We start from the raw sequence: 12,634 nt of genomic DNA, 5'->3' as shown, positions 1-12,634 counted from the left end.
GTTTTGGAGCATTCTGAAAAATCTGAATGCCCATTTTAAAGGTCTTTTTTTTCAGCGATTTGCTGCTCCTCTGGTTTTAATATTTCACGTTCACCCTGGCATACTAATGGAATGGAGAGAGGGAAGATGGTCCAGGGATCGAGGTATTGCTAGCAGACCTTAGGACCTTGTACGTTCACGTGTGCTGCTGCAGGCTTTGCATATGACCATGGGGAATATTTGTCCTGTCTCCACCTTAATCTCATAGCTACAGTAGAGGAATAGTAGCTCCTGTGTACTATCGTTTCTCTTCAGTCCTCCCTGGTTCAGATGGGTAAGTCTTGTATAGATCTTTACCGCAGGACTTTGTTATTCAGCTTTATTTTGTACGTGAGGTGCTCCAGTTTCAGCCTGTAACAAAGGAATTCCCGTTTGCAGTGCTGACTCCTCTCCCCTGGCTCCAGCTTGCTTCGTACCAGGGCATTGGCATCAGGCTGTGTTTGCACGAGCCCCAAAGAGCCGGGTTTATCTCTGCAGAGCTGCTTGTTGGAGAGCGAGAGGCCAAGGTCAGCGTTGCTTCTAGCTCTGTCCCTTGCCTGGCTAGGGGGCTGTTGTGCCAGAAGGCTCCAAAACACATCAGTAGAAATACCAAACTAAAAGGTGATGTTAGTTGCCAGCCCATCTGCTTTGGGTTATCCCCGATTGTATTTCACAGTCCTCCTTACACCTACTTGATAAGCAAGAGTGCAAAGCTGTGGAAAAGTTGGGATTGATATTCTTCCAGTGAAGCCATGAGTCCAATTAAACTGAGTGATACTGTTAAACTTGAAACGTTTAATCAAGAGTTTTTTGGTATGCCTGTTCTAGAGCCTGAGATGTACCTTTCTCAGGAAAGCGTGCAAGTCTGAGCGCCCTGCCTGGCCTACGAACAAGTTGAAAAGCTAAGATCAGCCCAATGGCCGGTAATTGCCCTTCTGTAACGCTGCCTTCCCCTGCTCAGACAGTGCAACAGAAAGTCCTGTATGAGGATGACCAATATAAAATTAAACTGCAACTTTTTTATTACTTTTATTACACTCTGTACTTGTACTACTTCTGTGGAGGACCGTCCTTTTTAACTGTTTTAGCTTCTTCTGTCTCCCTCGAGTGGATACGGAGGAGCCAGTGCAGGTTTGGTGCTGTGATGGGCTTGGCCGTTGTGCGGCAAAGGCAAGTGAAAGGTGAGCGTGGAGCAGAAACGCTCAAAATGAAGGATATGAGGAAAGGTACTGGGTTTAAAGCACTTTAAATCAATGCATCATTCAGCTCTTTATATCAGCATTTCTATACCGGTTTGGCTTTTGCTTGAAATCATTTACAGAATCATATTTAGAGTGGCTGAATGTGCGTGGGTCCAGACTAGAAGCAGCTAGAAACCGAGGACAGCAGGGAGGGAAACAAGGGTCTGCAGAGTGGGAAAGGAGCGTCGGCACGTCTCATGGCGGAGACGCTGCTCCGCATCGGCTGGTTTCTCACCATAGGCCTTACTGACCTTACTGGTGTCTGCTCTGGCATGGCAGGGTGGCAAAGCTGCTTCTGCTGGCCTGCAAACACCCGGTGCACGGAGGCAGCCGCTCTCTGCAAGGGTTGGCGTCTTTTATTTGCCTTTTGGCATAGGCGCTTGGAGCTTTTATTTTGCACCCCTGACAGCTGGAAACTTGATTTAATTCAGGAGGAATCTCAAGTTTCCTTTGACTTCTTTAGGAGCTGGAACTTGAGGATAGGAGTCAGGAAACCATGATAGATGGCAGCGTGGCAGCTGTGCCAACGCTGGCTACCGTCACGGCTGCCCTGGGGAGCCCACGCCGCTGGGCAAGCTGCGGCGGGAGGTAGCGGGACGCGCCTGGTGTCCGAAGGCTGCTCATCCTGAAGGCGTAGCCTGCGGGCGCGCTGACTTTCGGCGGTCACCACGTCAACTGGCGGGATTGCGGTGGCGTTTTTTTGCTGGCCTTTCCGATCAGGGTCTCTCCTCTCTACGCTGGGCGAGAGCTTTGTTCCGTTGCAAGATTTGCACGCGCCGTTTCGCAGATGCACGGCCGCTCCTCGCGAAGCCTCGCCAGCGAGCAAGAGGAAGGTTGCACCGGGAACCATTCGTGCTAAAACCTGTGAGCTGTTGCTTTAAAAGGGGGGAAAAAAAAAAAATTCCTTTGTGGGCTGTGGAGAGAAAGTGCTAGAACTGTGCAGGATCATGACTGGAAAGCAGGATCCCTGAGTGGCCACGGAGGCTTTCCTGGTCCTCTCCAGCCTGCCGTGGTTTTAGCCAGGATGCTCGTCCTCCGCAGCAGATAGCAAACGAGACAAAGAAACCCTATCGAGGACGAACCACTCGGCAAAGGGAATGAGGCAAAATGTTGCTCTTGTGTTAAAAGGGAACAGCATCTTCTTTGCTAGACATGGAAATCACATTTTTAATGGGATTGCTGGGTTGCAGTGCTTGAAGCCGACCTTTCCGAGGATCCTGATTGCTCTGCATCGCTTCATGCTTTTGAGTCTTTTTTTTTTTTGCACATATGTAATACTGGAGGTTTAAAAAAAAAAAAAAAAAAAGAAAAAACCACCCAGCCAGGGATTCAGAAGGCATCCCGCTAGCGATCAGCTGACACGCCGAACCCGAGCCTGCAATGTGTTGCTTATTCATTTTGTACCGTGGGAGCTGCCGGGGCTAGCAGAGAGCTGAACTATGCCTCTCAAACAGCGGCGCTTGTGCAGACAGAGGGGTGAGAGAGAGGCAGCTGCCGCGGGAAGAGCACAGCCGGACTTTCTCCTTGTTTTTATCCATTTCTGCAGGATCATGTATTTATAAGGGATGAGGTGGGCCACAGGGATCGCAGGCCTGAGGTGCGGCCTACCCAGTCAGTGCAGAATCAGGCCCTCCACTACCGGAACCGAGAGCGCTTTGCCACAATCAAATCAGCATCTTTGGTAAGCAGCCACCCCACCCCACCTCCTCTCTCCCCCTCTCCCTCTGCAAAGGGGTCAGGAATGGGTTTTTTTTCCTCTCCTAATTATATTTTGTTGGTGGTGTTGTTGGCATAGCAACTAGATATTGCACTGAAAGATATTTTAGCTCTGTGTGTGTAAGATGTAAAATGTAGAATATATTTAATTTCCGTGTATATTTCTAGTGTATGTGAATAAGCCACTTGCCTGGATGAAGTTAATATAATCTCAGATTCCTCCCCCCCCTTCCCACCTACCTCTTTTGTTAATATATTTATTTGCATGTGCATAAAGTGTGTATATATGCTCGTGTGCAAGACGCTTAAATGCTGTGGAGATGCAGATGCAGATGGGTTTTGAAACAATAAGATTGCTGCTTCCCGGCTGAGCTGCTGGCTGCTTTTTTCATTCATTCATTTATTTCAAGCAACTGTACCGTGACTGCATTTTTCAGCTTGATCCCTCGGCAGGATTGCTGGGTTGCGATAACGGAGAGGGCTTACAGCGGGCTGTGGGCTTACAAAGAGGAGGGGGATGGGATGAATCCATCAAGATTTGTACTATTGCAAATGTGATTGCTGTGGATGCCTTTGTAGTAGGGAAAGGGGTGTGTGCCGGAAGAGTTAGTTGTCGTGCCGCCTCCCCCACCTCGCATCCGCACGGGCTGCAGTCGGTAGCAACCTTTTTGAGGGAAAAGAGTGAAAAATGGCCTTTTAGAGCTAAAATAAATGTAATCTTAAATATTTCAGCCCGGCGGTATTAGCGGTCAGAGGGACGGGAGCGTTGGGAAGTACCCGCTGTTTGGCCATGGCACTTGCTCAGTGCTATGACATCATCCTAGACCAACCCCGAAATTACACCAGCGAGCCCTCCCCTTCTTGTTTTACCCTGCCTGAACGGTGGGTTTTTTTCCTTCAATACCACCATTTCTTGATCCCCCGAATCGCTTTGGATTTCTACGTGCACAAGGCGGACTGTGTGTGTGTGTGTGACCACAGCTAAAGGTTGTGAGTGGAGGGAAAAAGCAGCAGCAGTGCCAGGAGCTGAAATTTTTCTGTGTGGTGGTTGCTGCTGCTGCTGTTAAAATCTAAAATGATGCTGTGGCATACAGACATCTGGCCAGATGCTTCACGGGCTGAGATTTGGGGGGAGCATCTGAGTTCCATCTCTTGCAGGTCTACTTCTGGGTAGCCATAGCCTGAGTGCTCCCCAGGCCGGTGTCCCCTGCTCCCCCTTCCCTCCCTCCTTCCCCCCCAATTTAAGGAGTGACCTAGAAATGTGTGCGTTAGAGGACTTCATGCAGCGCACCTGACGCAGGCAGGATCTTCGGTCTCCTGGAGACCCTCTGCCTTGTGAATTTTTCTCTTTTGTATGTGTGTGTGCACGCACCCAGTATAGTGCCAACGCTATTGCCTGCACTGAGCCAATAAAAGTAGGATCCAGTTAGGTTGGCTGGAGGGAAGAAATGATGAATGGCTCAAGTATCATATTCCAAACATATCTACAATTTGATTGATAAATAGATATGTGTGTTGAATATATTCATATTCTCCTACTCCCTGTGGAAAGCTGCTGCACCTTCTGTCCTGCCATCAGCAGCAGAGTCAATAACTCCTGTCTTCCTTGAATATGTCATCCCTGGGCTACTTGGGTGGCTTGAAGGTATTGCATGGCAAAGCCCCCTTGGGAGCTGATGGAAGATGTTGGTATGAAGGTATGGACTGCGAGGTCTTCCCAGAGCTCTGAGGAAGGCAGCTAATGTCCCAAGGTCACTCCTAAATCCCATGGCAGCCTGCTGTGGGGCTGGGACTGTGTCTACTTTAATTCCTTAGTCGCTTGGATTTGCTAAATCTCTCTGCTTCGGTGACCAAATGATGATAAAGATAAAATTATTACTGGGTGGGGGAGATGGTAGGCTTTCTGGAGAACTTCATTTGGTTTTCTGTGGAACGTGCTCTGATACGGAGTGTGTCTGGGCTCCTGCTGGGAGGGCTTAGGGTGAGCAGGACATGCACAGCATCTTTTGGGAAGTCCCACCCGTTGGCTCACTGTGTTAGCCAGCAGGCCTTAGGAAAAGCACATGGTAGTATGTCATGCAAAAGGCTCGTTGTCCCCATCGTATGCACACATATCCCCTTCCCGGTATAGAGGGGAGTTCCCAAAGCACCACCTTGGTACTGCAGGAGGTGTTACTGTGTCCTTAGGTTCTGAGGTTATGTGGCGAGGGAGAAGTTTCCCTGACTTTACAACAGAAATATTTTATTTCATTTCAGTTAATCTTGTGATAGGCTTTCCCTTTTAATAATCTTTCATTTCCACCTCTTCATGTTCCAAAATGGAAATTTAGAAGAAAAAAAACCACTAAGTTGAAACCTATCCCAGAGAACGTGAAGAATGGCAGCGTACGTGCTCGGGTTTGAAGTGCCGGCGTGGCTGTCAGCACACTTTTTTTATCACTGTGCATTCGATCACCGCTCGGTGGCTGGGTGATGTCAGTGGGTAGTGGTGCTGGATGCCGCTGCTCTTCTGGCCAAGGGAAAACTTCTCTCGTGCCTGTCCCCTTGCCTCCTGCTTAAATATCTGTGGGGAGGGCAAGGTCAGCCCTGTAGCTGATATGGGGAGAATGACCTCAACATACCTGAAACTTACAGTGTGAAGCCAGAAATTCAGACTTTATTCATCTCGCCATGTTAATTTACTCTTTCAACGGCATCTTTGAAAAAAAATTAATCCTATATGAATGGGTGCTCAAGATCCCATGGTGTTAAAACCTAAGGAAACCAGCATGCTTTGATGGTTCCCTACGTGGCTGCTGCTGACCATCGGTTGGTTTCTCAGAGCTGGGTATCGCTTCCTGGGCACAGAAGGGTCATGCAGTTGAGAGCATCAGGTGGTTTGTATTGCAGAGAATCAGAAAAAAAGGAGTTCTGGCCCCAGATTCAATAATATGGGACAATATTTGGGTGTAAAAACTTCTGCTTGTGGGATTTGCTGAACACCACCCCCAACATGAGAGGAGGGCAGTGTTATAGAGGAAGAGCGCCGGGGGCTGTGCGTGTTGCTTCATGGCTGTTCCTCCTGGTGGAGTCCAGGGTCTTGGGCCCTCAAGTCCTTCTTATTCACCCTTAAATCAGGATATTGCAGGTGGAGGAAAGACTGGCCTTTTTAAAAGGATGCTCTCAACTTGGAAGTTGGATCTCTTTGCAAAAACAAGCTCGGGTAGTTTCGGCGAGTGTAGGGGTTACAGCCAGGAGAATTACATTAGACAGCTCTGTACTCCAGATGTCCCAGTGATTTGAAGTGTAATTCCCCTGCTCTGTTGCTCTGCAAAAGCATCGTGTGAATAAGAAGGAAACTGGACGGACTTCCAGATAAAATAGTGAAATGGGCTATCCACAAAGAAACAGGTTGGGAATACAACTTTCTAGTCTTTCAGTGATGCTTTGCTATTAGTCAGGTTAAAAAAAACAAAACAAAACATGAGCAAATGTGGTTAAGAAAGCTGAAGGAGCTTACCTTTGGTCATAATTCAAGCAACAATTTTAATAGTCACTCTTTCCTAGACCTTAACTCTTTCCTCTGTGGTCATTGTGTAGACCACATTCCCCCTTTTCTCTGCCCCCCCCTTTTTTTAATTGCATGACACTGCCGTGGCAACGGTAACCATCGCTCGCTTGGAACAGTGGTGGGAAACGCGCTGCATATTTCTGCTGCTGCGGTGAAAGTTAGTATCTGAAATGGAGATCAGGTATCTACTACACCTCCATATTATTTTGCAGACTACCAGTGATCCATAAATTAAAAGTTACGACTAGAAATGTAAGCCTTGAAGCTCAGAAAGCTCTGTTTAAAAAGAAGAGTAGAGGTTCTGCATGTTGATAAGACTACACCTATCAACATTTTCAAGTGAAAGGTGTTTTTTAAATATGTGCAGAGATGCATCGATCTGCATTTCTGGATGTCTTTTGTGATTGACCCCTTAACTCCCAACCGCCTCATGGATTTCCTCGATAGCTGTTTTTACAATTTTCAAATGAAATGATCTAATATTTAAAACTTCACAGAAGGATCAGGTAGCGTGGACTCTGTCGAAGGCCTTGGCATTCTCTTTGAAATCCAAATGCCAGCAAAAGAATTACGGGATCTCATCCTGGGTCTGCAGAGCCAAATGTCTAGGTACGTGTGAGCAGGCTTCTCTGGATGTGGCCGTTGCAGTGACACCAGGGCAGCCTGACTCCGAAACCAGGTATGGTTACATGATGGCTGTTCTCCTGCACCCTCTTCTGCTGAAGCAATGACATTTTATTCCAGATGGTTGAGTTTCTCCTAATGGACTCATCTGGCTGCTGCCTTTATAGATTTTTTGCTCTAAAAATACTGAATTTGTTCTTTCTCATCTCAAAGTTCTTCTCTTGCTGCGAGAGGCTGCTGGCAGTATCTTGCTTAATACTCTGCCTTGTCCACTAAAGAGGAGCTCGGTGTTTCGTTTGGTTATCAAGAGGTGAGAATAACCATTCTTTAGGAGAGTGTTTGGTCTCTTGGTTAAACAATGTAGAAGAAGGAGCTCTAAAGAGGTGCTTGTTCGGAGGAGAAGTCGTGAGCCCAACTTCCTTACGTAAAGCCCAAATCTTGGAGGGGTGAAAGAAAGTTTGGATTTTACGGCAAGTGAACTGCCTGTGGGAGTAGGTTGGAAAAGGCATCTCTCTTCTTAGCTCTGTGTGTGCCAAAGATACAGAGAGATAAGAAACTGAGAATATGTCATACCTTAATCAAAGCTGTTCTGTTTTATACAGGTTTTTTGGTTCTGCTGATGACCTGATTGATTATTACCTGCTTCAAATAGGGCTTCAGGAAACTGCAGTTTGCTGCTTTAAAGCATCCTGACATTTTTTGGTTATGTGGAGAACAAACTTTGCAATGAGCGATTCAGTTGTCGTCTTTTTTCCCCATCATAATCTATGGGATTATGTTTGTGAAATACTTTGTAAAGTTCCGAGTGCCTTTGTCTAAGAACACCAGAAAGGTGATTACTGGAGCTTCCCAAAATTTTCTTTTAAAATGGTCGCTCAAGCTGTTCATTCATTAGGGGCTTCATCTTTAAAACCATAATCCTTTATTCATTCGTGTGTTGACGTGCTTAGTCTGAAGTACTTCTCTGGTACGGAACTGGGCATGTTCAGCTAAGTTCTTCCAATTTCATCCATGCTCTGAGATCACCATTTGGAGACCTTGTCTTTGAAGCCGGAGTTCTGAAGAGCGTTGGTCTTGATTAGAGATTATGGTGATAAATTGGGTCTTTAGCGTGAGCACACAGACATTAAATCTACAAAATGTCCACCAAGTCTACCATTCTCCTCCTCTCTTGTCTTCAGGAATGAAAGGCTTCTTTTGTTTTCCCCTGACTTTTTAATGTCTCACCTGCTGCTGTGCCTGGAAGGCTTTTATCAGCTAGTGTTATAGTAATTGCATCCTATTGTTGGGGATAAATATCCCAGACCTAACGTGAAATCTTGCAAAGATGGAATTCTTGTCCTGGTAGAGACAAGCTGAGCAAAACTGGAAGTGGGGTGCGCAGGAGCAGCAAAACAAATAAGGATAAAAGTTTAATGATTTTTGCTGTAAATGAAACAAGTGCATATTCTAAATCTCATTAGAGATTAAACCAAAGGGGAGACTGGCAAAGTTGCTAGTGGGTTCTTAGATCCGTTTTTTCTTATGCTCTTGCTGTTTGCGTTGTTCTGCCAACTTTTTGGAACGGAGCGGGCCGCAGAACATCCCGCTGCTCACAAAAAGGCCGGGCCTCAAAAATAGCACATCCAGGAAGATCTGGACTTGATGATCGTAAAGGTCTTCTCCAACCTAAACGATTCTATGATCTTGTACTGCTGCGTGGTAGTTACCGTATCTCCGCACCTCTGCAAGTCCCTGACCGAGTCTGTTCCCTGCAAGTCGTATGTCATTTAACATAGTAAATGGCGTATGTGAAATGTTGGGGTTTTGCCTGTCTTCCCTGACATCTGTCTCTTATAATTAACTCGGATGACTTCTCAGAGAAACTTGCATTACCTGGAAGCTTCTGTCAGAGATCTTATTCTTGCTGAACTCGCCTGTAATACGCAAGCTCCTACAAATGCTTACCAACTTCTGCAAAGCGTAGCTGTCATTGTTAGGCTTTAAAAAAAAAAAAAAAAAAAGGGTTTTTGAACTCTAGCAATACACAGGGCTGATACTGCCTGTGTGTTTCTGTAGTAAGTTCTCCAGTCTCACATATTCCTGGTATCTGGCTTGGGTCTGTTTCATTACCCAGTCTCAAGCATTTGAAGGCTGCTGTGTTACACCAGTTGCTGAGGTGTAAGTATATATTTAATCTAGTCAACTTCAGAATAACATCCCAAAATTCCTTGTACAAGGAGGATGCGGTTGATGCAGCGTCACTTACCTCGTAGCTGATGTTTGACTTCACTAATGTGGTGAACCCACCATCATCGCGTGCTGGGCACGGAGCCTGATACAGCACCGTAGTCAGACTAATTCTTTGTTTTCTTTGCAATTAGGTGTTTCCTTTTCTCTCTGGGGTTGTCTTTGGAAGGGATGGGGGGAAACCAGAGGCTGTCCACTTCAGTAGCTTCATCCTTTCATGTCTTGTTCCTAGTCTGGGACTCTGGCTATAATTTTCTTGGTTGCTAACTATTGACTGTAAATTGTTGTTAATCTCTTTTAAGGTGAAGGCTGTGCAAGGCTCTTCCTAACCTCCTCTTCACACCCCTCCTGAGTGCTGGTAGTCATTTGAGCTGAGACAGGTGGCAGCATGCCGTCTGCCTTGGGTGACACATCAGTTGTGTTGTTAAACTTGCATGTTGATTTTGGAGCTCTTACTTGATCGCTGCTTCCTATCAGCTACTCATCCTGAAGCACAGGGCTGCCGGCGAGCGGGCTTGGTTTGCTGCTTGGTAGAGCAGCAGCTCTTCTTCTGTTGAACTTGAGCTTTCTCAGGTCTGTAGGTGCATCCCATCCTACGTCTGAACTTACTTTGAAGGTCTCTGAAAAATAGCCTTCGCATGACAGCAGTGCTGTAGTAGGTGCCACTTCTTCCTCTTGACTGCTCCGGAGAAATTCATCGGGAAGGCTGGGCTCTGGCAGACCGCAGGAAGGGCTGTTGGTTCATAAAGCTTCCGTGATCACCTTCAAAGGGCTGAGCTCTTTGCTTCGTACTTGTTAAGTGTGAGAAGGAGAGGTCCCCTTGTACAGAATCGGGGACCGCAGCTCTACACATGCACCCAGGGCTCCAGCTTTTGGCTCCCAGGTCTATCATAAAATATCAGCAGATCTTTATATGTGAAGTTCCTGTGATTGTATAAAAAATAAAACCAAAAATATGAGTCTTGGACACTTTTTTTCTTTTGAAATGGAAGCATTACCATTTGCATTTTCTTCTGAAAATTTTTGGCACACCTTACTGGAGTTTTTTCCTCCTTTCACACGGATGCACTTAGGCATGGAAATGAATGTAGAACTTGTGGGTTTGTTTCAGCTGAGCAGGGTTTAAAATCTGCTTAGACCATCTGATCAATCTTGTTAAGAGCACACAGTTCCAGAACAGTGTTCCCTTGTTAGAAAACTTTCAGTTCCGGTAGGGAGTGAGCTCAGCCTGCCATCCTCGTGAATTTTAAGAAGAAATTTTTGAAGGAGGCTACTCGTTGCAGAAAATAGGTATCGAGGGACTGAATTGGAACCATGGTGACTTGGGGAGGAAGGAAAGGATGGGTGGGTTGGGGGGTTTCTTAAAATGGATGCCGTCTTGTAAGTCCACAGCACCCTCACGATTTGAGTCCTATGTCTGAAGAAGGTTATCCAGCAGCTGCCTTTGTTTCCAGAAGTAACCTGCTGTTTCCTTTATTCATATCATGATGTTTTTCTGCTATATTACTGAAAACATACATAAAATTCTTATTAAGGGAGGGGTGGAAATCAAGAGAGACAAACCTTGTGGCGTGGTTTGTGATATTAAATAATAGCACCCTCTGAAACCTGGAACAGCATTCCCTGAAAGTTGATTTCTAAGCGTGCAGCAAAGCAGGGTCTGGTTGACAGGTAAGCAGCTAATACGGAGACCGCTTGTCTGTGAAGAAGGCCATGTAGCACTTCTTCCCCTTTTCCTGACACCAGGTTACAAGACAGATCCATGAGCATGAGCAGGAGAACGAGTTGCGGGAACAGATGTCAGGATATAAGCGGATGCGGCGCCAGCACCAGAAGCAGCTGATCGCCCTGGAAAACAAGTTGAAGGCCGAGATGGACGAGCACCGCCTCAAGCTGCAGAAGGAGGTGGAGACGCATGCCAACAACTCGTCCATTGAGCTGGAGAAGCTGGCCAAGAAGCAAGTGGCTGTGATGGAGAAAGAGGTGAGTAGAGTTACAGGCTGTGCAAGATTGGAGGGAGAGGTGCGTACCAAATCTCTAGGAGGCGGCTGTGGAAGTACTGCTTAAACCCCGTGCACTTAAGTGCAGTGTGTGGTTACTGTCTGGAGCTGCCCTGGCCGGTTTTGTGAAACAGCTTCACAGCTACACGTCAGCCTTCGGGACGATGGGCACTCCATTGGCATCGACCAATTCTGCAGCTACTGACAGCCAGCTAAAAGAGGCGGACAGACTCTGTGGAGACCTTGGAGGGGGCTTCTGCCTCATGGCCGAGGCAGTGACAAAGCTTGCTGCTGTTAGTCTGTTTAAAAACCAACGCGGTAATCCCTAAGGTAAACCAGTGGGGTTTTACCCTCTGGGGTGGTTTTGGTGGAGAGGTAAGAAGTATGAGGAAACTCTTCAATGTATGGGGGCATTATGGGGTTTTTGGGCAAGCAGCATTCATGTGGCTGAATGCTCATGGCTTTGTCTAGCACAGTGATGGGAGATTGACAGACCAAAAAACGCACAACAGAAGACTGATTTGTGCTGGATTCAGTACCTGCTCCCTCACTCTTTGACTCTTTGGGTTTTTTTCCTTTTTTTTTTTTTTTTTCTCTCTGTGCCTTGCAGGCAAAGGCAGCTGCAGCAGATGAAAAGAAATTCCAGCAACAGATTTTGGCTCAGCAAAAGAAAGACCTGGCGACCTTTTTAGAAAGTCAGAAGAAACAATACAAGCTTTGCAAGGAAAAGATTAAAGAGGCAAGAAACCGTCATTTTCAGGGCTGAAGGGGTGTGGAATGAACATGAACTAGACTTTCGTTTTGATAAACCTGGCCCAGCCCAGGGGTTTAAGGGATACTGTCATGCTTGGAGGCAAATTTAGACTCTCAGCAAGTAAACTTTCCGGAACTGGGAGCATCTGGCAGTATTTCTAGAATAATCTCTAAAGGTGCTAGAGGTGCCTTCACAATTTGCTGTAGAGCAGAATCTTTGAAACCAAGGGTGATGAGGGAAAATGGGACTTCATAGAGAATTCTTCTGCTCCTTTTTCCTCATCTGGATTTTTTTTTTTTTTTTTTTTTGCTAAAGCTGTAAGTAATCAGAGCGGCCATTTAGGTGTCACTTGTCTAAAAGCCCTGCGATCGCTTATACGAATTAGAAAAAGAAGTAACAGTATATAGCTTATCTATCCCAAATTGCATTACTTAAGTACAGCGTCCCCACCACAGCGCAGAATCATTTGCTGTTGAGAATGTAGAGGTGAGAAAATGAACAG

General features: G+C 46.3%; 1 protein-coding gene across 9 annotated transcripts in view; it reads left to right on the top strand.

The window, feature by feature from the left end:
• Window positions 1-12,634, top strand: part of TAOK3 (TAO kinase 3) — a 93,999-nt gene that overhangs the window by 74,488 nt on the left and 6,877 nt on the right. For all 9 annotated transcript variants that reach the window (XM_082325175.1, XM_082325176.1, XM_082325168.1 and 6 more), the window contains 3 exons: window positions 2,806-2,940; window positions 11,125-11,361; window positions 11,989-12,117. In XM_082325175.1, coding sequence (XP_082181301.1) covers window positions 2,806-2,940; window positions 11,125-11,361; window positions 11,989-12,117 — 501 coding nt within the window. The remainder of the gene's footprint in view (window positions 1-2,805; window positions 2,941-11,124; window positions 11,362-11,988; window positions 12,118-12,634) is intronic.

This window comes from Platalea leucorodia, assembly GCF_965183815.1.
Source record: "Platalea leucorodia genome assembly, chromosome: 12".
Classification (NCBI taxonomy): domain Eukaryota; kingdom Metazoa; phylum Chordata; class Aves; order Pelecaniformes; family Threskiornithidae; genus Platalea; species Platalea leucorodia.
This window is presented reverse-complemented; position numbering and strand designations above follow the sequence as displayed.